At 40.2% G+C, this 24,406-nt stretch overlaps 1 protein-coding gene across 7 annotated transcripts in view; it reads right to left on the minus strand.

Moving 5' to 3' along the window:
- The window catches only part of SYBU (syntabulin), a 114,124-nt gene that overhangs the window by 63,149 nt on the left and 26,569 nt on the right, over nt 1–24,406 (minus strand). For 2 of the 7 annotated variants that reach the window (XM_032252084.1, XM_032252116.1), the window contains exons 2-3: nt 8,058–8,135; nt 6,125–6,329 (exon numbers count right to left, since the gene is read on the minus strand). In XM_032252084.1, the coding sequence (XP_032107975.1) occupies nt 6,125–6,329; nt 8,058–8,081 (229 nt within the window). In that variant the 5' untranslated portion in view covers nt 8,082–8,135. Of the gene's footprint in view, nt 1–6,124; nt 6,330–8,057; nt 8,167–12,024; nt 12,308–24,406 lie in introns of those variants that run through there. The other 5 variants (XM_032252075.1, XM_032252099.1, XM_032252066.1 and 2 more) reach the window with 5 other exon arrangements.

Here is a 24,406-nt window from a genome sequence, read left to right on the forward strand (position 1 = left end):
GCCTCTTTTCTTTCTGCCTCTTTCAGTGTATCTACTGGGTACTCAGGGTACACTCTTGGTGTCAGCATACCTCCTTTCAGTGTACCCCCCAATCATCCCAATATCACAAAAAGAATATGTAAAATAGTAAAAAGTATAGATATAGTAAATTCAGAGAAAGGATTAATAGGAAAATTTAAAAAAAAGAAATGCTTTCTCCTTTCCCTTACTTTGCTACCATCTGAACACAAGTTAAACCTATTATGTAGACATAAACAATATTATGGCTATGATTAATGACATGGGACCAGTATAGATAGAGTCAGAAGCTATAATTTCTGGGGAATGTGGAGTCCTTCTTCCATATCCACCTTGCCCCATGGTCATTGGTTTAAACAACCTGGCTGGCCATCATTTCTACCATCATTGGTCCTTATTCATCTTGCCATGCCACTTTGGACATCCCCCTCATACTCCTCATACCAAATCCCCAAATACACACAGAACACAAAGACGTGAGGTTCAGCCTTCAGTGTGCACAAGAGTTGTCTGGAAAACCTGTAAAGTGCAGATTTCTGAGCCCTCTCATTTCAAGGCAATAGTTTTGGGTAAGGTTATTGTATTTGAATTTTAAGCAAGTTTTACTGAGGATTTAAAAGTAGGCAAACACCATACTCTAACACTGGAAAACATTCTCATAAAGACGTGTTTTAGAAGCTAAAAGATTTTCAAGTTAAGTACCTTAATTTGCTTTCAGACATGGTCCAATTCTATCATGTTTACCTTTCACCATTCCTACTGCCAAAGATTTTGTATTAAGTGGCAAAAATTTTGCTTTTGGCAAATTGCAGTTACCACATTGTCAAAGAAATACTGCCTATATGCTTTTTGCTTGTAATCTCTTTCATTAGGTGCATGCTTCTGTGGCAAGGCAGCTAAGCGTTTGAAATATTTATTATACAACATTGTCTAGGTCTCATACTCATTAAAGTGATACTAAATTGATAGGGTCTTTTTTTTTTTAAATTCACAGCAGGCTAGCAGTCATTCAACTATAGTATAATTTGGTATTACAGCTCACTTCACTTTAAGCAATTCATCTCAATTCTAATCATGTTCAAAGCTTCACTGTATCCAGATGCCAAGTTTCCCCAACTGGACAAAAGCACAGGAGAAATATTTGCTTGGCAAGGCCTGGTAAATTTTTGCAGGAATTGTCATGCCTCAACAGGGCACCAGTCAGGTTATAATTTGCCTTAATTGCTCTTGCCACAAACAGCAACAATGATTACCTCTAGGTCATAGGCACTCAAAGAAAGATTTCTTCTCAGCTACCGTAAATAACAAAATACTTTCTGCAAACACCTTACTTGGGATTAGACTGCAAAGGACCTCGGTTTTTGATCATTTTAAAAAATTGACCCAGTACATGTTTTTTTTTTTTTAATGTGTTATGTCACACATTTGCCTGTGTATCTGTGTGTGCGCATTAAAATACATGAAAATAACTCAGAGATATTAGTGTTCTCCCATAAAACAACTAGTCTTCTATCTGCATAATTTTTTCCACCTGCCATGTTTACAAGGTGCCCCAAGGAGAACTAGCTTAAAACCCAGCAATCCATCTGCCTCTCAGTTCTAAGGGGGTAATTATTGCCTCAACTAAGCAAAGAGGAATGCACAGCATGCTGCTAACCATGTCAGGTGACTGATGTATGTGCCTGGCACACTCACCCAGGTCATCGGCTTTTCTAATAGTGGCTGGGGTCATGGTACAGTAACAAACGCAATCCACTACTTACAGAAAAGGGGGAGAAAAATGGATAGAGGCTAGATTCAGTAGGCCAAACCCAGAACACAAACCAAAAATGTGGGCTTTATCAGTTCTTATATGCATGTTAAAAAACAAGAAACATGGGGGAGGAAGGACAGGTTGACTTTATGCCAAAACATTGGCTTAAAAACACAAAAAACTTTTTTTTTTTTTTAAAGGGAACAGGAAAGCAGGTGTTTTGTTTCTACCAACTCCCTATTAACTGTACTTCCTTATGTATTTTTTAAAATAAAGCATGATTTAATATTTATCAATAATGTACAATGTTCTACTTGCTATGCACACAAAATAAAGGCTGGCTTCCAATACAGTATAAACTTAACTGTCTCCAACTAAGCTCACAATGACCAAGACTGAATACAAACCCTGAGGAATACTGTTTGAAGACTAGAATGATGTCCAAGTACAAAAACACTCATGTGCTGATGAAATGCACAAAGCACCTGCAGATCTTCAAAGAAATTTGGCTAAGAAGAAGCTCTTAAAAAAAAAAAAAAAAGAGCTCTTTGGGGACACACCCCAAATGAATTGCAAAATGTCACATACAATTCCTTCCTATTGAAATAAGGGAGACACAACATAACAAATTAGCATTTAGAATATCAAGTCATTAAATGCTCCTTGCCAAAGCTCCCATGGGAAAACAAGAGGGAGGCAGTGGAGCGGGGAGGGAAAATGGAAAGTGGGTAAAAACAAACAGATCACTTTGGAAATAGTTCTATTCTTTTAATTCCACGGGTCAGTAAATTATAAGAAAAACTTGGGGTGGAGTAGAGGAAACATCAGCATTGAGTTGTTATTTATTTTGTTGAAGTAGAACTACCATCCACTATCATGAATTATTGTTTTATTACAAATGATAGGGAAGCCAGATTCTCAAAATAAAGGATAACTCTTTATATTAAGTAAATTTTTATGAAGCTTGCTACATTATACATTTTTTAAAATAAATATTTTAGAACATATGATGCTCTTCATAATTAATGCTTTTGATGTAGATTTGGGGAAAGAGTCTCCAGTTTGCAGTTCTGAAAATATAATTTTCAAATTAAATTTCATTGTGTTTGCAGTGACATCTTCCTCTATAATTTCATTACCAGGTTGTAAGAATTCCCCTTATTACGCATGGCCCCTTTTACATGAGTGAATGTGATGATTTATAAAGAAGATAAGCTAATATAGGAGGATTACTGGAAGTTTGTGAAGCTGTGATGAGAATAGATGCTGCTAAATATTTTAGCTTTGTTCTAGTAGAGGCTGGTATTTTTAAAAAATATTTGTATGCACCCGGCTCTCAAACTGCCATGATTAAGCCAGGAACACACATTCTGGCTTCAGTGTTAAGAGTGGCTGGATTAAAACGAGCGATTTCCCCCTGCTGGTTGGACATGTCTTACATTCTCTACCTCACTGCCTGCAGCATTAGCACTCCCCATAGTACCAAACCCATTTATTTTCCACCCACCAACTGGCCTCCTAAAGCATCATTAACATGCCCCCAAAGGCCTTGCTGCTGTCAATTTTAGCCTGCACAGCACTCAAAAGCCTTTGTGGGGTTTATCAGAGTTCTGTAGAAAAGGAAGGGAAAGGCATTAGACTCAACCCATGGGGAATTGACAACACAGGAAGATGAAGAGAGATGAGGCAGAGGCCCAGGAATGGAGGAAATCCTATCTGGAGGCAGGTTGCAGGGCTCAAGATTGAAAGGTTGTTTAGAGATACCCATAATTATATGCTTCTGCCACTCAATTTTCAGCTAGTTAATGGCAAAAAGATCAATACCTACTTTCGATTTTCATGTACAGCATTATAGCCTTAGCCGGAGACAGGTCTCCTAGGAAGGAGGATGATTCGGGAAGTGGGTCTGGGGGAGAATGATTCATAACCAAAATCAATAATCTTATTGGTTTGCCTTCATATTTTCTAAAATATATTTGGGGTTTTCCTTTTTTGTTGTTGTTTTGAACAAGTTTTTCTTTTTTTCTGATAACACTACTCACCCTGAAGTCAGTCACAGAGCAATTGATTACATGGAGAGAATACCAGGAATAAATGTGGAACTGAGTTATGTACACAAAAGCTCTGTCAGTTTGAAATGATGTGCCCCAAGTTCATCCACACTCACCAGAGTGAACACTGGGTTCCAAAACAGAGTTAAAGTAAACAGCATTACATTCTGCAAATACAACTCTAGATTCTAAGAATATTAACTGTGATAGCTTCTCAATTACCCTTTTGTTTTCTTCTTGGGAGAATAGTAAGCAAAACAGCAGTGGGTTTCCATTTTAAACTAGATTCATATGATTCAAATAGTAAGAAATAAGTTTTAAAACACAATACTTTGATAGTTTTTTTTTTTTCAAAATCAAGCACAGAATTTGAGTTAGATAGGAAAAAAAAAAGTAAGCAGTGCAGAATTTTCAACATACAACTTATGCAGAGGACAGAATAATTTTGTGAAGGTATGCAATAAATCCAAAGCTGCATTTACAAAATCCTTGAAAAATGTAGCCATGAGCCCTAAATGCAGTGGAATGTTATGTCCTGCTAAATTAGAGCATTAATCATAGCATCTTGAGTCATGTGTTTCCTCTCACACGTGTTAATCTTCAAGTTCCATGTTCCCTAAATAAGTTCTAAAAAATTATCCACTTTGAAGCATTCTTCACTAGTCATAAGACAGTCACTCCTTTAAATTTTACCCAAATTCCTAATACTTCTCAAGGAATGTAAGCCCTTCTAAGTTATGTTCTTCAATGGGAATAACAAGCTCTGTCAAGTGATAATGGTGGCACCTTCAGGAACTATCAAGAGATTTGTGCCCTTATCAAATATCCTCACAACTTTAAGGAAACTTTCTTACTCATGTGCCAAAACTGACATCCATAGTTCGTTGTACTGAGAACCAGCATTTATCAAACACCTCTGTAAGCCAGGCATTGTGATAGGTAGACATTTAGGTATCTGATCTCATTCAACTTCATAGCCACTCTACAAGGGAAGTATTATCATCTCATTTTACGAATGTAACAACTGAGGCTTAAGGAGGTTAAGCAACTTGCAGAAGGTCACACAGTATGTAAGTGGTGAACAGGCCAGGGATTCCAGCCCTTCCTATAGTCAGGCTTGGCAGATCACAAAGCCTGGGCTCTTGCCCACTAAACCATAAGGCCAGGCCAACCTGGGGCTATAACTCTCCTTGATCTTGACCCCATTTGTTAGGAGTTGCTTTATTTTTGGGGAATTTCATAATTAGAGGTACACGGGCTTATAGAGGTTGCTAGTATAAAATTTAACCCAATATTTTTTCTAGAGTTAACAAAGGAATGCATTTTTAAAAACAGTCATAGAATGGCGATCATTAAAAAGTCAGGAAATAACAGATGCTGGAGGGGATGTGGAGAAATAGGCACGCTTTTACACAGTTGGTGGGAGTGTAAATTAGTTCAACCAGTGTGGAAGACAGTGTGGTGATTCCTCAAGGATCTAGAACCAGAAATACCATTTGACCCAGCAATCCCATTACTGGGTATATATCCAAAGGATTATAAATCATTCTATTATAAAGACACATGAACACATATGTTTATTGCAGCACTATTCACAAAAGTAAAGACTTGGAACCAACCCAAATGCCCATTAATGATAGACTGGATAATGAAAATGTGGCACATATACACCATGGAATACTATGCAGCCATAAAAAAGGATAGGTTCATGTCCTTTGCAGTTACATGGATAAAGCTGGAAACCATCATTCTCAGGAAACTAACACAGGAACAGAAAACCAAACACCGCATGTTCTCACTCATAAGCAGGAGTTGAACAATGAGAACACATGGGCACAGGGAGGGGAACATCACCCACCAGGGCCTGTTGGGGGATGGGGGCTAGGGGAGGGATAACATTAGGAGAAATACCTAATGTAGATGACAGGTTGATGGATACAGCAAACCACCATGGCACATGTATACCTATATAACAAACCTGCACGTTCTGCACATGTATCCCAGAACTTAAAGTATAATTTAAAAAATGAAAAAAAAAATAGTCATAGAAACAAAAATTAGATTTTACATTCGAAATTATATGCTAGAAAAACATGAAAATTCAGGTGTGAGGTTCCAATAAACTGAACCATATGAAAATGCTGTGTTTGTAGGTCACAACAGCCAGAAATGTGTGACCTACAATTCATCCTAACAGTAGAAGTGTAATTCTAGGCTATAAGGGACCCAGTGGGGGCCCATTCACAATGCACCTGCAGTGCACACGCTTCACGCCTCTGGTGGCTTCCCCAGGGTACTGTACCTGAGCAGAAGCTGTTGCTGCTAACGGTCCTTGCTGAGCGCCCAGAGCTGCTGGGGTTGAACTCTCTGCTCTCTTCCTCAGAGAAAGGAGACTCAGAGGCTGGGGATACTTTGTGCTGTTGTTGGGGCAGATGGGGCCGAAGAATCAACCGGGGAATTCGGCTTCGAGAAATCTCCTTGTCATGATGCTGCACTCTGTGCTCCTTCTCAAAATTGAACATCAAAAAAGAAAACAAAAGGAAAGGCATTTCCCTCTCTGAACTCCTGTGGGTTCCTTCAAGGATTCAGTTTCTAAGAAATCACATTTCTCAGTACTGAGTCTTCACAGAGTAGTCCTTTTTATCTCAGTTACTGAATGAGCTTCAAAACTCTTGTGCTGAGCTAACGCTTCTAATCTACTGAAAGCACATATCTGTGTGGCGCATACACACACACACACACACACACACACCCCACATATACACACTACACACTTCCACTCACTAGCTGGAAGGCATCCTACTTCCCTATGCCAGTCCTGACTCACCTTCCCACCCTGACTTCTATCACATTCAAGCTTCCGCCTCCCAAAGGCTCTTTATTACACCGCACTCTGGCTTCTTACTTGATAGCCTTCAGACTTTGATTTTGCTTTCCCTAAATTAGCTGTGACTATCTGACTACTGTTTTCTTGTCTCCTCACAAAGTCGAACCCTATATCTGGAACGGTTATTTCCTGATAGCTTGCACACAATCATCTTTAAAATCCCTCCTTTTCTGGACAGGATCTTAATTATTCATTAATATCCTAGTACACAAGGCTTGTTGCCAACAGAAAAGCAAACACAAATCCGATACTCGGGAAGATGGCTCCACCTTTTACATCATCTTTAGTTTGTGTTTTCCTTACAGGACATCCATAAGAAGAGATTTTTCTCTCTCCTTGAAAACTCAGTATGCAATACCCTGCCGTGCCTTGGTTTTAAAAATGCATAACAGTAATATTTTCACAATGTTTTCCAACTTATAAGGTGCTTTCCCAACCATTTTCTCATTTGATCTTTACACACCAGACGGTACATAGAGAGGACACCAATGAATGGCCCTATTTTCAGATGAGGAAACAGCCTAAATGGGATAGAGATGCTTAGGCAAGACTGCACACCATGTCAGAAGTAGAACGAACTTCAAATCCAGTGCTTTGCAGGGTCACCACCACTCTGCCTTATTAAAATGGACTCCTAGGAGGAGCGTTTTGCAAAAAATTCCACGGCTTCCTCCAACCTCTGCCACTGAAAAGGGACTCTTTGGCTTAGGTAACAAACACCCTTTCGAAACATGACCTACCGTTCCTTTCCTCAGACTTAACCAGGAAGGGTCACGGCCAAAATAAACACCTCTGGGAGGCCGGCACATGGCAGGAATTGAAGGGTAAACCTCAGCAATGGTGAACTTCAGAGGGCCCTCAGGCAACCACTGTACCCAGGGGCCGCCAGCCGCACCCAGCCTCGGATTCGCTCTGCACATCTGCCGCCCAGCAGGTACCACCGCGCCAGCCCCTCCGCTGGGCACACCGCAGACCCTGACCCGAGGCGGGGTCACTGACACGCTCGAGTCCTCATTTCCCAGTCGCGAATGCATCAGATTCCTTTCATTCACATCTCACACACAGGGCATCAACTGAAAGCTACACCCCACACTCCCAGTTTCAAGAGATGGGATTAACCCTCCAATCATGTCAGTTTCCAAAATCTAGTCCTCCAGTACCGCCCCCCCATCTCCTGGATCTCAACCCCTAAGCAATGCTCCCTGCCTTCTCCGGACCCCATCTCCCCCGCTCCCCTCTTTCCCCGGACTCTAAACGTCACCCCTCCAGCTCTCATCCCGCCCGCTTCTCGCCCCGCAGCGCCCGCCTTCCCCGCCCTCCAGCGCCCGCACTGCCCCGCGCTCCTTACCTTGCTCTCTCGGAGGGGCCCCATCGCGCCGCCCGCCGGCTCCTCGCGCCGCCGCTGCCGCCGTCCAGGGGGAAGCACCTGCGAGCACGGAGCGAGGAGACTGCGCTGAACCTCCGCGGGCTGCGGGCGGCGGCTGCTGCGGCCCCAACGCGCCGCCGCCGCCACAGCCGCCGATTGCGCCGGGCTCCCAGGGCGCGCCCAGCTCCGCCCCGGTCGGACACGTGGTGCCGCAGTCGCCTGAGGCCGCTCCCGGGCGCCTCCCTCACCTGCGGCCCTCGGGCAACTCCACCGCGCCTGGGCGCGCCCCACCCGCCGATTTGGCCACCGCACCGCCCGCCCCCACAAGGCCGCATGTCCCTCCCTCTCCAAATAGCTCGGCCCGGTGGGGGCAGGCGGTGGCTAGCGGCATCTCCAGCCCAGGGGCGCCCCCACCCTCGGTCTCAGGTTTGAAGGGGGTGCCGTTGGATGGAGTGACTGAGAAAAGCTGCGACATCACAGAGAGGCAAAACAGAGAAAGTTTTCCCCTGGCTACCCTCCTTGGCCTCCAGGTCTTAAGTCAACCTACAGCTCTCCACAACTGCCTCGCCCGAGAGCAGCGGGGATCTCTCTCCTACCGGACCCCAGCCAAGCCAGTGCGGCAGGAATACTGACACAGCCTGCGTCTGGGTTCTGGGATCTCAAAGGCTGCGGTGGATTTTGCGGGGGGGTTGCATCAGAAAGGCCTTCAATGGGCAGCTCAGTCCCTCCGGCCTGGGGAGGCGAGGCTGCTAGATAGCGGGAGAACAGCCTTTTCCCCAGCTCTGCCCGGCAGCTGCCCGGCGCCAGGAAGGAGCTCAGGCGCACTGGGAGGAGCACTGCAGTTGAACTCAGAAAAACGAGTTCAAGCCAGCACTCCAATCAGTCCCTTCAGCCTCAGTGCCTTGATGCCTGAAGTTTTTTATTTATTATTTATTTTGTGGTGGTTTTGTTGTTTTTTGCTGGTTTTTTTTTCGTTGTTGAGACGGGGTCTGGCTCTGTGGCCTAGGCTGTAGTACAGTGGCGCTATCAGGGTTCATTGCAGTCTCAAACTCCTGGGATCAAGGGATCCTCCTGTTTAGGCCTCTCAAAGTGCTGGAATTACATGCAGGTGCGTCTGCCTGGCTGGCCTACGCCTACTCCTACCGTTCTTGACTCTTCTGCATTGCAAGTTTACCCTTGTTAAATTGAGGGATAATAATAGTGATACCTACCTCTAGGATAGCTGTGAGGATTAGATGAGGAAGACAAAACAGCTCTATCCAGCTGATTGAATAGAACTTTCCAAAGAGCAGTTAAGTCAGGTCCAGGTGATCCAGTCAATATTTGCTGATGCCTTTTACATGACAGGCAGAAAAAGCATTTGTGATGCACACAAATTTGTTCAAGAAAGGTTGAAAATCTGTCCAACTGCAGACTTAGAATAGGATACATAGCTGGGCCAAGGGCCTTGATTTATTACACTTGCTACCCTTAAATCTTATCTGGTAATGGAATTCAACATGTACGATAACTTATACATTCTTTATTCAGAATTGGAGAATATTCCAAGCAGCAATGTGGCAGGTGAATACTCTGATCCTTATGCACCTGCGTCCTATATGGCAGGACTGTGCTCCTTGAAAACCGAGGGTTACTGTCCCCTTTTATCCATCCTCTCAACAGCTTTTCTCTGAGCCCTCAACTCTCAAGCCTAAGAATGTATGTTGTGAGTCTAGAGAGAGCCTGAAGCCAGAAGACTAGTGGAATCAATTTCCCTTCTTCCTACAACTCCAAAGGAGATCATCCTCCATAAACCTTCATGCCTTTTCAATCTACTTAGCTATCTCAAGCAGTGAGGTTGATAATTTTAGGATTCTTTATTTGGGAAGAAGAGGTGATTAATTCATGCTTTCAACACCCACAGCTGTCTCAAATATGGACCTCAGGAAAGTGATGGTCCAGGATGATTCATACAACCTATTATTCCTAAAATTGTGAGCCTGGGATCATATACTGTGAAATAAGAACAAACTGTGAAAGTTAATAGATTCCTCTGAGTTCCCTACTTGGAACTGAAAATTGAGACTGGGGACCTAATAGCAGAGACACCCTCCACTGAGCTAGCCAAGTGTCTTTCTCTTACTCACCTGACCCACACATAGCATAAACCACCAAGTGATTTGCTACCAAATAATGACCGTCTTGAATCTAATTCCTTCTGTCCACTATTTGTCTCCATTATCTTCACGTAGTCTAAACCACAGTCACCCTTATTGCAATAGTGGTCTAACTCAAGGTCTCTTGCTTTCAGTCTTGCCTCTTATTCCTTTCTATCCAGTGTTTCCAGTTTTCCACAAGTCTTTATGAAAAGCTAAATCAAGTCATGCTTCCCCGTGAAAACTTATTAATGGTTTCCTGATTGTCTTCCAGGTAATATTGGAACTCCTTAATGTGGCACACAAGGCTTTCCTGATCTGGCCACCTTGTTTATCTCTCCAATCTTGTTTCTTGCCACTCCTCTCTTTTATAGATACTCCCTCCCCTCCCTAACCTGCCCCTTTGGCCCCTGCCACTCTTTCCCTGCATACAAATGGATACCGCTCCCACTGTAGCATTTGCATTTCTCAGAGGTGGTGGTTTTGTGTTCTCTTTTTCCTTGAGACTGCTGCACCTGCTGTTTCCTCTGTCTGGAACATTTCTTGCACTACATCCCCCTATCTTCCTCAACTCTTAAAGATACATGAAGTTTCATTTTAGACAGCTTCTTCCAGGAAACCTCCCCTGATAATTCCAGCACACTTACTTTTACCCCCAGGAGAGCTGTTATCTCCTCAGAATTCCCCATTTACTTGTTTGTTTTCACCGAAGCTTGTAGGCAGCGCCTAGTACAATTCCTGTTATATGGTAGACACTCAATACATAGCTGTCAAATGAGTGAATGCATGAACGTGTGAATTCCATAACACCAAAAGGGGTCCATCAGTGCAGGATAAAGAACACAGATACAATTTGCTTTGAAAATGATTCAAATAAAGGTGCCTCCACAATGTATTTGTATCTGATAATTGGGTGTATGCCTAAAAAAATCCAACACGTGTTCAGTGACAGCTTTTACTGCAGAAGTGCAAGCACTGAGAGGCTGTGCAGTAGCCTTGCTGTCACCATAGCAACCTAGCAGAGGGAAAGGCTGATGATTTAGTGTTCAGATGCCTCTTAGCGCTGTACTTTTGGAACCCAAGCCTGTTTTTCCACTGTTCTAAAAGGCAAGTTTTACCAATGATAATATCTATGCTGCCTTAATTTCATTCAAGTGTTTCTCATGTCATTAGAAGAAATGTAACATTTGGATTATACCATCAAAGAGATATAATGTAATACAGCATAATATGGTCTTCTTTCCTCTGCTTCAAAATATTCTTGTGCATCATTTTCATTTTCTACTTAAAGACTTATTTTATGGTCTTGTTTTATCATCTTGTAGCTTCTTTAAAAATTAATGTATTTCTGGCTTTTAGAAAATATTAATTAATTTAGGATTAAACCTTTAAGGATTATAAACAATATACCTGTCCAAGCCTGGCAAGGCACAGAAGCGATAGGGTATTGTAGACTGGGAAGGAAGATAATGTCTTTATATAAATATTCCCCCAAATCTGGGATAAGCTATCGACTGTTTATGTGAAATTTGTAATGAAATCATTCCTACCTTTCCTATGCACAAAACTTTATATTTTCAGAACTCTTTCACATATATAATCTTATTTGAGCCTCACAAAAATCCTGTGAGGTACATGTGGCCAATATCTGAGACCAGGTAAGTGAAAAAGCACAGATTTTTATTAATAGGAATCCCCCAGACTGCAAACTTCACAGAGAAGACAATACAAATGCACTGCCGAAAAGAAAACGCCTGCAGCAAACAACCAAGACACATCACGGTCCCTCACATCCACTCTTCCTCACATCTCACCTGTGTATGCTGGGGGCTTTCTTGGGCTCAATCAGGGCTGACAAAGCACCATCTCCTAATCCTATCAGCTGTGTGAGCAAGCACTGCCGTCTCTCTCGGTGACCCGATGTTGGGTGATCTGCACAGCAACAAGGAGCAGCTGACGTGCTTCACAACACGTCATGAAGGAAAGAAACTGCATTCTGGGGCATCCTGGGATTTTTTTGTGTGTCTGGTGTGGGGTGGGGTGGAGACCCATATTTTTCTTACCAGGGAGACAGCTGCCTGTTTTTCTGTAAGGGCATGTGTGCATGATCAACCCTCCTTTTTTTTCCTTTTTTTTCTTCAGACGGAGTCTCGGAGTCTTGCTCTGTTGCCGAGGCTGGAGTGCAGTGGTGCGATCTCAGTTCTCTGCAACCTTTGCCTCCTGGGTTCAAGCGATTCTCCTGCCTCAGCCTCCCAAGTAGCTGGGACTACAGGCGGGCATCACCACACCCGGCTAATTTTTGTATAAAGACAGGGGTTTCACCGTGTTGGCCATGACGGTCTTGATCTCCTGACCTCGTGATCTGCCCGCCTCAGCCCTCCATAGTGCTGGGATTGCAGGCGTAAATCACCATGCCAGACCCAACCCTCCTCACCCTCCTCTTAATATATGTGTGTTATTGTTACTATATGGTTGAGGTACTTTGATGTTGTAAAACTGAAATGACTAGAATTGCACAAGATCACTTCCCCAGGAGGGGGTCCAGAGGGTGCTTGGGGCAGGGAGGGCAGTGGGTAACGTGAGGCAGGGCATGCTTGAACATTCACTGGGCACAGAGTGTGTCAATTATCTCTGCCCGACAAATGAGTGTTCAGAGTGTCCTCTCAGTGAAAAACAGAAATTAAGGGCAAGTCCAGAGAAAGAGGCAGAGATTGGGGGCTTGGAGCCTTGAAGGATGGTAAGGGTCTAATCCTCTGCTTGCTTGCCTTACGGCGGGGCAGACATGAGACAGGCTTCCCCCAAAATGGCTTTTTGTTTGTGGCCTTTGGTTCATCTTTGAAAATAGGGTAGGATACTCGTCAAAAACACAGGCACGGTGATTGCATTAAACAAAATGGGGGCACATGGTTAGACAAGTAGGTGTATACTTATTGAGTCGAGGAATCAGAATGATTGAAATTAAGAGGCTCTAGAAAGTATGAGTGTAAAGATTGCCATCTAAGTCGGGGAAACTGAGACTCGACATTTATCTAGTGAAATGCTTCACATGTTTGGACAATCTGCTTGTCTTACAGATGTACAGAAAAGGCAAAGTTTGTTAATCTGTAAGACATGAAAAGGAAAGCCTAAATCCAGTAGTTAAATTCTAGGGTAATAGAGAAACACTTTCCTTCTCCAAGAAACCAGAAGATGTGAGAAACGCAGCTGAAAGCTGTCTGAACCCAGCAGGGCAGCTATAGAGAGAGGATGTTTCTCAGACATGGCAAGCACAGAGCAGATGTGCAGGCTGGAGGCTGTGAGGGATTCACTCAGCATCCATAGCAGTCTAGGCTTAGGAAAAAAATTGAAATCTAGGTTCCCAGAAAGCAGATCTGTGGCTAGATTTGAATTACATTAAAAACAGTATGTTCTCCATCATATAATTTATTTCCATAATTTTATGCTTTTGGCTTCCACTTTCTAGTATATATCTTAAAAATTAACTTTGTCTTTATTTCTGCTGAAAAACTGAGCAGGAGCAAAAGAGGAAGATTTTGAGCTTCTCTTCCCAAACAACAAAAGCACTATTGCCGAATGAGGCCGAGCGCCCCCAGAGGCCAACCGGATACTATGATGGCAGCAGCAGCAGGGGATGGTTGGGCTGCTGGTATGGGGGTCACTTGTGCAGTTGTAGAGCTGGGGATAGTTTTGACTGCTGCTTTAGTCACACTTCCTAGGTTATTCCTATGAATCACTTTCCTTTATACCTGCAATCTTGTGACCTTGTGAGTAAAGCTAGCCCTTGCTGTGTACTCCCAGCTCCTCTCTAGTCCACTGCAGAAGAATTTGTAGGAAGATAAATTTGGAATTTGGGAATCTGGCCTATGTAATATCATCTGCCCATGTGTCCTCTTTAGGTACTTCTGCTGATCAAGAGGAAAAATATGGCTTTTTAAAATGGTAACTAACTTTTCTTTAAAAAAGGATACTAAACCATGTTATCGAAATTTTGGAAAAGAAAAAAAAAATATTATCTCCTTGCCCTTACATGAATTATCCATATTCCTTCTGTTAGCAGTTCCATGTATTTACTTTGAGGCTTATCTACTGTGCATCAAAACCAGCATGTTAAAATAAGAATGAAATTCTAAGTGACATATGGCGAGTGAAGTTACTACTCCCCTCTGTCTTTTCTCTTATTATCAGGCACTGATCTGAGATACGGGGATCTCGGGCCTCCTTATCACTACTGACAAACAGCTGAGGCTGCTCCTGGAAGCCTGGAAGTTCCAGGGTGGCTTCCCAGATATCTGGTCCTGGTGGAGACTGGACCCATCTGAAGCTTCAGAAAAAGTTGCTGATGGGGAATTAGCAAAGCTAAGGCTGGAGAAATGACCTTAACTCAGAGGCTGGTAGAAAAGTACCTGTGTCCCTTTCTAATCAGAAGCCCAGCTTCTAGCTTGCAATAATGTGATGCTAATTCAGGGAAGCACAGGAAAGTGAAATGAGTTTCCCAAGTCTGGAAAAAGATCTGTGATGAGAAAATGTAGTTTAATAAAGGACATGAATTCTTGAGTCTCATAGGCCTGGAGTTGAGACCTTTTTTTGCCTCTGACAGTGCTACTTCAGGCAAGTTATTTAACCCCTCTAGGACTCAACGTGCAGTATGTACACTTTAGTTAAAAAGGAAAGAAGAACCAGTTGTACTAGTCTGTGTCTTTGAGCGAATTAACTTTTCTGTGCCGCATTTTTACACCTAGAAAATGAACTTAATAACAGTCATTAGTTCATAATATGGCTATAAGGACTAGACAAGAACACACACAAAGCCTAGCATTTATTTCTGGCATATGGTTAGAGCTTAATAGATATCCTCTGTCCCTCAGAATCAAATGACTCCAATCACCATTGCTGCTTCCTGCCTGCTTGTTTCACATTCTCCGCATCCTAAAAACTTTCATCTTAATTTTTATTAAATGAAAGCAATATGTTTTCTCTTGATGACTTATAACATATAAAGAAGGAAACTGAATTTTTCCTTAGAAAAGACATTGCCAGGATGTTTCCTCCAGAAGGTAGATCAAAAAACGTTAGAGTAGAAGGCATGGTGAATGCACAGACACCTATCCCTCACTCACTCATTCATTCATTCATCCATCCCTCCATCCATCCATCCATTACTTCTTACTTCATTCCTATTCTGAGCCATGTAATGCCTCAGCCACTGGTTCCAGAGTATTCAAAGATGAACAATGATTCCTGTCCCAAGTGTCTCAAGGTCTAATAGAGACATGGGCATGACCATCAGCTGTTAAACCATTCAGTGTGTTTGCATGAGATCTAGACACCCAAAGGGTTTGCCAGTATCTAAATTAGACTGGGGTCTGAGATGTTCAGGGGTGAGTTTTAAGATGAATTTTGAAGCATTGAATACATCCTATTATAATCTGCTTTTTTCACAGTTCCTTTCTCTTTATTGTTCCTTTTCTATCTTCCTCCTTTTCTTCCTTTTTCTCCTCCTCTTCCTTTTTCTTGTTCTACTCTCTGTGTGTGTGTTTTTTTTTTCCCCCTACTTTGAGATACTTCTGCCACCCTCCAAGCCCCAAGGATTGATGCAGAGGAAAACAGCTTTTGGGCTTCCCCTTGAATCTTTACTACCTGGCTGTAACCTCTAGAAGAAAGGAATTTTTCTCAAATCTTGATCAACTAGGACAGCATCAAGACAATACCTGCTGTTTTGTTAATTAGCAATAGTTGACGTTTTAAGAATACCATGTTATACTGCCACCTGTGGGTTTGTTTGTGAAATTTTCTTTTGACAGGTAAAGTCTCCGCCTGAAATGTAACAAGGGTTAATGATGCATTTATTCTAACTTTCAGGGCTATTGCAGAATTCAAAATATAAGGCTATACATAATTGGATGTCAATAAACAGGACATTATTCAGTATGTGTGAAATAATCAGCAGGTGCTTTGATAGACAATGGTTCCAAACTCCCTTCTTTTTACCTGCTGAACCACTTTAGGCAAGCTAGGTAACATCTCTGTATCTTGGTGTTCTTACTTGTAAATGCATGTGTGGTTCTACTTAATAGGTCTATTTTGAGAATGAAATTCTATGACACTTGTAATAAGCCCAGCATAGTCCCTTGTACTAACTGGGGATTTAACAATAGATTTCTTGTTCTCCTTTCTTCTCCCCTTCCTCAATTCACAATGACCCAGACGAGGATAAACTATGTAATTCCATTTTAACTGAGCAGTAGGGTAAATCTTTCTAAAACAATAATGATAAATGATATTCATATGGTCACTACATTATCTATTCCTAGGCATCTATTTTAGTTTTTTTTTAAATTAATAAACTTTATACTTTTCAGCAGTTTTAGGTTTACAAAAAATTAAGCGAAAGATACAGAGAGTTCTGTATCTTAAGCAAAAGATACAGAGTGTATACACCCTTACTGAGATCTATCTCAATCTTCCTGATTTGTTAGGTATAATTGTACTCTGGCTTTGGAAGAAAGGGTAAATAAGTGCCCATCAAATGGTTCTATATCTCCCACCTTCCCTTGCTGTTTGCGTGCTCGCTACCTTTTGATTTGCATCCAAGGTCTTCTCTGTCTCCCATGGTGGAATCGATGCCAAGACTCCTAGAAGTTTCCCAAAAGTTTTAGCAATACTGCCTCTCCTGTGACCAGAAGGTGAGAACAATGGGAAAACTCCGTAACCCTGTGGATGAATGACATGGCAATGTGCTTGCTTTTCACCTGCAGTGGGGCCTCAGTGCTGCATGGCAATCATTTTGGGCTTCTAGCGAATGTTCTCTCCTATTCTTCACAATGTCTATTTTAAACCTCCTCCATACTTCAAACCTACCAACCTACCACCTTTGCCCTCATGTCGTACAGATGACCATTCTTCCTGATTGACAGACAAAACAGTAGGTATTAAGAGAACTCTCTCAATCTCCTGCCTTCAAACCTGTAAATCCACCTGCCTCTACCACATCCTTCCCATTCCTGGTTCTCTAGGATGGAAGTTGTGTTTCTTCCTATACAAGGATTATTATTTTACCTGAGCTCTGGATCCCATAATTTTCCACCTCTTATGGGATATTATCCTATCAGCCCCTCACAGGATTGTTGAGAGTATCAGAGGAGTTAAAAGCCATAAAGAACACGGAAGAGCACCGTGTACACACTAAATGCTTAATGAATGTTAGCTATTCCTCACCATCTTCTTCTTTTTTTTTTTTTTTTGGATACCTTCAATCCATTTATTTTTCTACTGGAAATTTCACATCAGCATTTAAACATGCCAAAAGCTTTTCCAATGAAATAAATGACTCTCCAAAGCTCTCATATATTTCTAGTAAACAAATGATTTCTTATTCCCATTCATCGCCAAGCTTCTGAAAAAGTTGGTTGTCTAGAGCATATGTCTCACACCTCGCTATCCCTTGGACCAATCCACTCCACTCATGTACTCACTACTCTACCAAATAGCTCTTCCCGGAAGTCACAAATTCTTCCATTTGGTTTAATCTGATGGCTAGTTTTTATCTTAACCTTGACTTCTCATCAGGCTTTGGCATAGTTACATAATCCCATATTTTTGAAAAGCACTTTCTTTTTTTTTCTGGAAAATTGCCCTCCTGATCTTCCCCTACTTCTTGGTATCCTTTCAGCTCATTCTTTAAATGTTGCTTTTGCTCACTTTCAAGACTTCACCCTTTTATTCTTTCATCCATCCTTCCTTCCTGGGTAGTATCTTTCTTTCCAGTAGCTTTAATTGCTATTTATAGGCAGATTTTATAGAAATTATATAAAGGCACACCTCTATCCCATGATTATCCTACAATTTATCCGGATATCTCGACTTTTATATCCCACAGGGTCCACAAACTCACTACACTCCAAATTGAATTCATCATACTTCCTCTAAAAGCTGATTTTACTTTTGTGTTCCTTCTGTGTTCCCTAAGTTGATAAATATCATCATGCAGCCCCTGACACCTGAGTGACATTCTTAACTCTTGTATCTCCTCTTAACCATTAACAACTAATTGGAACCTAAGTCCTATTTGTTCTACTTCATAATTATCTTTAAAATGTGTTCATTTCTCTTCCACCTCTTCCTGCCTGGATTTCCAGTGTGGCCCCCAGACTTGTCCTATTCAGTTCGTTTCTGAACAGTGGCCAGAATGTTCTCTTTACAGCACAGATCTGATCATTCTTTTCTCACCCTGTATCCCCAGCCCCAACTGAAATCTTACAATGCTCAATACCGGAGTCAAGATAAACTTCATCCACTAGCAGAGCTTGCAAGATCTCTCATGATTTCATCCTTCCATTCCACCTTTGGCTTTCACAAATGTTCCCCCTACCTTGAACATTCCTCTCATTCTCCAACCTCCGTTTCCCAACACCATCCAGTTCCTTTTGCCTTTCAGATATATTCACTGGATAATTTGATTTGTCAGTCTTGAAATTTGCTCCTGTCCTGAGTGTGAAATAGGGTAAAATGATTTCTGGCTTTGAACACACTTTCTGCTGAAACTATATGGGTGTACTGTGTAATGGAAAGATAAAGTTGCATTAAAGCTATGATGAATATAGAAGTTGTGCTTGCTTTTGGGTTTGTAAAATGAGTTGAATCGCAATTCAAAATAATTTTTAAGTGACCAAGTGAAATAATGAGTTACAAATTGGCATAACGTGAAAGGCTTTTGACAAAGAAAATAATACATTTCATCCTATGTATTATAAAATATTAATCTTAGCTTCATTATTTTAATGGATTCATTTCTCCTGAGTGAGAATTCAAAGAATACTCTTTGAAAAAGTAACTCTATAAATCCTTGTTATAGTTTTTCCTCCTGTTTTCTTCTATCACTTTTTTTACTTTTAGTATTAAAATAGAAAACAATTCTAAGCAAGAATTTATTTTACAAAAGACACTGTCATTTATATTTTCACATATTTATGTAGTTGCTTTGCTATATTTTTATCACTGTAACAAACTCAGGATGATGTTGTAGTTTCAAATTTATATATGATCAAGGCTGGGCATGGTGGCTCACACCTGTAATCCCAGCACTTTGGGAGGCCAAGGTAGGCAGATCACTTGAGGTCAAGACTTCAAGGCCAGCGTGATTAACATGGGGAAACTCCATCTCTACTAAAAATACAAAAAATTAGCCAGACATGGTGGTACGCGCCTGTAATCCCAGCTATTCTGGAGGGTGAGGCAGGAGAATCACTTGAACCCAGGAAGCAGAAGTTGCAGTGAGCCCAGATCATGCCACTGCACTCCAGCCTGGGCAAGAGAGCGAGACTCCATCTCAAAAAAATTATATATAATCTAGGAAGGCCTATTTTTAAACTTGAAAATGGTTACTTTGGCAAGAGAGTATTGGAAACCTTCATTCTATAAACCTGCTTTAAATATGCTTTGAGAGTAGCCAATTTCCTAATGCTTGAGACACTAAGTATAGAACTGTAAGTTTGTTAAAACTAACGTGCTTATATTTCCCTTAGAGAAGACGTGGAATTTTTGCATATTTTTTCTTTTCTTCCTGTCCTAATGTCAGCAGTCCTTTCCACAGAGTTCTAAATTCAAAAATACCTCTATAGGAATGGATATGTTGAGTATGGAAAATAAATATAGAATTAAGAATCTTCTGTGTTTCATTTTGTCTTTTAATTATGTAATGTATATCTGAAAAATATTGTCTTAAAATGTGAAGATTATTCATTGCCAAAAACCAGGAAATGAAGCAAACAATAATTAGGCAGGTTTCCATGCTCACTTTAGAATTGCCTTACAGACTTACACTTTTACTAACTGTATATCCTATCCCTTGAATTCCAGGCTTTTTATACGTAAGTGATGTTATTTATTCAACAAAGGTTAATTGAGCCCTTGCTGTGTGTGAATAACTGGTGAATGTTGGGAGAGATTTAAGTAGTTTGCCTTGTTAGTACAGATAGGTGTGATGTCTTATTCTGGATTAAGCAATGTTTGAACTGCTATGTGGCCATGAGGAATAAAAGTAAAATAATGAGTTTCACCCAAATACTGTTATTTATTTTAAATAATAAAATAAAATATTATTTTAACACTTAAGGGAAACATATGACACATTTAATATTAATATGGAGAAATTATATTTCTAGCTTTAAACTATATCTTAAGATAAACCAAGAATAAAAACACATAAAAACGTGACAAAAGACTCCTATTTATTAATACAGGAAAATGGTGTCTCTTTTTCTTTATAATTAAGACATGTGGATAAGTGAAAATTAAGCATCTCTTTTTTCTCCCTTGGTTGGACCTTTGAATCTTTTCCACAGAGTGATGCTGCTTTTATAAACATTAAAAACTAAGTAGACATATCAAATTTTCTAAACGGTAGAAAATGTACGCATTTCTTCACCTCATTTTGCCTTACTGGCTCTATTATTGTATTTTATCATAGTCACTGTCTCATAATTTAAAGTATAGCAAGAGATCATTTACAGAGGAGGTTTAAGCAAAAAATTTGAAAGTTTTTTTCCCCTTCCTTCTAAATCAGAAAGAATATGGCACTCCTTCAACACAAGGTTTTCTGGTAGTCTTTGCCCATCAGAAACTTGTTTGTTCTAGAGAGCTTTAATTTAAAAAGGCTGACAGCAGGTCTGTACTTATATACTCCTGGCATTGGGCCTTCCATAGAAATGCACATTAGATATTCAACTTCTGTCTTAAGCATTCTATTCCTGTAACCTGACTTCATCCTTTTCTTTCCACTGTTGCCACTGAAACTGGAAATCACTGCAGAATACAAATCATATGATAAATATTTGGGAATTCGTCTTTGTAATTTTTCAGAACCACTGCCAAACTTCTTGCCTGGAGAGCTGTGTGAGGCTTTTCAATCTGAAACCTTTGAGCAATCCCCTTCTCTAGCCAACTGGGAAGCATCCACATAATTTAATTGTAGCAGCCCTTCAAAGGGTTTAATAAACATTTCATCTTTGACTCCGTATTTTTCTAAAGGTGCTCATTTGTTGGCCATATATTTATACTCAGTAATTTCAAACACTGGGATGCATCTTCTTTATGGAGATGCTCAAATGTGATGCATATGGTCTGAACAGCATTAGCATAAATAAAGATTGTTTCCCTAAAATTTTTATCACAATGCTGTCCTCCAATTAGTCTGATCCTACTGAAAGACGCTACCTGTGGGTTTCCTTCTTCATTTACCAGTAAGCTACTAAGTGTACCATACAAGGTCCATTTCTTGATCCTCTTGAAGGTACTATAGCAAATCACATTGTCCTTCTGGAAGACAGTCCCAGATCTAATATCTTAAATATGAGTAGAATGGGTAGGACAAGTTTTAGGCTAATTAAACATGCTCAGGTGGCTCTGGATTCTCACTTTTAGGCCTTTTGTGATTTTCTCACTGATCTTACTTTTAAGCTGAGGCACTAATATATATAAAGGAGGGTTTTGCCTGTCCTATTTTTCTGCTATAATGAATGCATTCCATCTGCCTCCTTTGGTGTTGTTAAAGTTTCTTCTACAAACTTCTCAATTCATGAAGACAAACTGAGGATGTTCAATATAAATTATAAGGAGAAATGAATGTGGCAAAAGTGTAAACAAAGCCAGTGTTTTAAATGTGTTCATAATTGGTAGCTCTTGAAATGATGACTAAGACAAGATATTGAATGTAGGAAGGACATTTCCTGATCAAGTAGGTCAGAAGCTTTTCTCTTCATTTAGATATTGGGGCCAATGCTTTCATCCATTAAGCCAATATTCTTGTTACTTACATCCACTTTAAGGCCTGAAGCTGTATTAAGAATTATATTTATGGCTGGGCATGGTGGCTTATGCCTGTAATCCCAGCACTTTGGGGGGTCCAGGAGGGCGAATCACCTGAGGTCAGGAGTTTGATACTAGCCTGGCCAACATAGTGAAATCATATCTCAACTGAAAATACAAAAATTAGCATGGCATGGTGGTGCGACCCTGTAATCCCAACTGCTTGGGAGGCTGAGGCAGGAGAATCATAGAGACAAAGGCTGCGGTGAGCCCAGATTGCACTATACTACACGCCAGCAGGGGCAACAAAGCAAGACTGTCTAAAAATAAATAAATAATAAATAAATAAATAAATAAATAATAAATAAATAAACAAATAAATAAGTAAATAAAATTAAAACCTCTGCATTCACCTGCTTGGCCTCTTTAAAACTCAATAATTTAATGTCTTTTAAAGCGATCTTTCTCACATAGAGCTTATATACCATTTCAAGGAGATTAGCATTTGTGGTTTTGGACCCTCATGTTTTCCAGTAACAGTGAAAAAGGACTGGACTTGCTGAACAGTGGCCATTAGAACATGTGTGATTACTTTTCCAATAATGTGGCTCAGCTTACATTTACTTTCAGAAAGACAGTCGTGCTCCAAGTCCACTCTAAGATGAGCTTCTAGTATGGCAATGTGAGAAAATTAGCCAAAAGGAATTTCTGGTTTAGCCAATGTTCAGGCAATATCAAACAACTTGACAATCTGATGCCTCTTCTTGGCCTCAGCACCTACAAAACTTCTATTCACGATTATTGAATTGAAGCTCTCCAATGCTGCAGGGGTAGGGATTTTTCAAAGCAGATGGCTTTTTGTTGCATTTCACTGCCTAAATGTTTATTTACATTGTTCATTTTTAGTGAGGAACCCATGATGCCATTGACAAAAGCATTATATTTCATATTGGCCCAATTTGAAGTTTTCCTTCTATACATAGAGAACAATAAATTTTACTCATCTACAACTCCATTACCACATTCACAAGAGGTCTTCAGTTCTGCCTGCCATTTAAAACCTTCCCCACACCAAGAACAATTCGGTCGTTCCCTTCTACTTCGGTTTTTCCACTTAGTCCTTTTTTTGTCTTTCCCCCCAAATCTCATAGATCTTTTGCAGCTTTCTGTAAATCGGTACACTCTAATAAGCTGGGTATTTGTTAGGGGAAAATATATATTTACTATTGTCAATTAGTTTTAGAAATAGAGGTGGGTATTTTTGTAAAATTGTTGCTTAAACCAGTTTTTTTAAAAACATTATATTTATCAGATCCAAAGTAAACTTATTATGTGCAAATGTTGCATATATAAATATATATAAATGCTGTATAGAAAAGGACAAAAGTATTTGTCTTTATATCAACCTTAATATTTACGAGTCAAGCAGCCAATTAGGCAAATAGCTCTGATGAAATGACTCTAAAATGTTCCTAATTTTAAGCCATCTTCTGACAGTGCCTATTCAGCTTAATTAATTTTAATAACAAATATCTAGAAAGACATCTTTCCACACTGACTTCAAATTTAAAATAAAACTAGAACCATAGTTTTTGTTTGCAAATCAAAAGTAAAATTTTTTTTACTTGTTGGCCTAGGAAGGAAGTTGGTTCACAGTTATTTGTAAGTTCTTTAAATTTTTGCATTTACAGTTTTAATAAATGGCTTCCATCAATTCTATGTCGACAAGTTACAAGTTATTTTAACATCTATTTCATTATTTATACCTATTGGAGAGTTCAGTTTAAACTTCTGTACTGTGTATTTAACTATGTTAGTATTGTATCTTATCGCAAATAATAAAAATGGAGTTCATGGCTGTTGTCTGATATCTTAATATTCACACTGGCCATTTTTCAAAACTAAGGTTTATTTTCTATGGCCCACATGAAAATATATCTCCAAGTGTACTGTAGCTAGCCTGCCTAACTGTTTACCAGATTACTTGCTATCTAAACATAGGACAACCTTTAATTCACGCTAAGGAAAAGAATAACATGGTTAACAACAAAGTATGGGAGCTGAAAGAAGTAAAAAGCAATATCCTAAATAAAACACAAACACATCTATTAATAAATAATATTTTCTACTCACTTGACAATGATTAATAAATATTTTTGACATTTCTCTTTGACTTTACTGTCTACATTATTTCTTATTAATCAAATGTTCATTGGGTGTTTATTGTATTTATTCTGACTCTGGTACCTTTTTTTACTTATGACAAATAAAATGGAGGTCCTCATTCCACAGTGAATGGAGCTGGAAAAGACATGAATTGCTGAGTATTGTCCAAGAAGATTTTGGAAACATGAATCTGTCCACCTACAAATCCATAGTGGCTTATTCCGGAAA

This window comes from Sapajus apella, unplaced genomic scaffold (assembly GCF_009761245.1).
Source record: "Sapajus apella isolate SASKATOON/1434 unplaced genomic scaffold, GSC_monkey_1.0 scaffold3, whole genome shotgun sequence".
Classification (NCBI taxonomy): domain Eukaryota; kingdom Metazoa; phylum Chordata; class Mammalia; order Primates; family Cebidae; genus Sapajus; species Sapajus apella.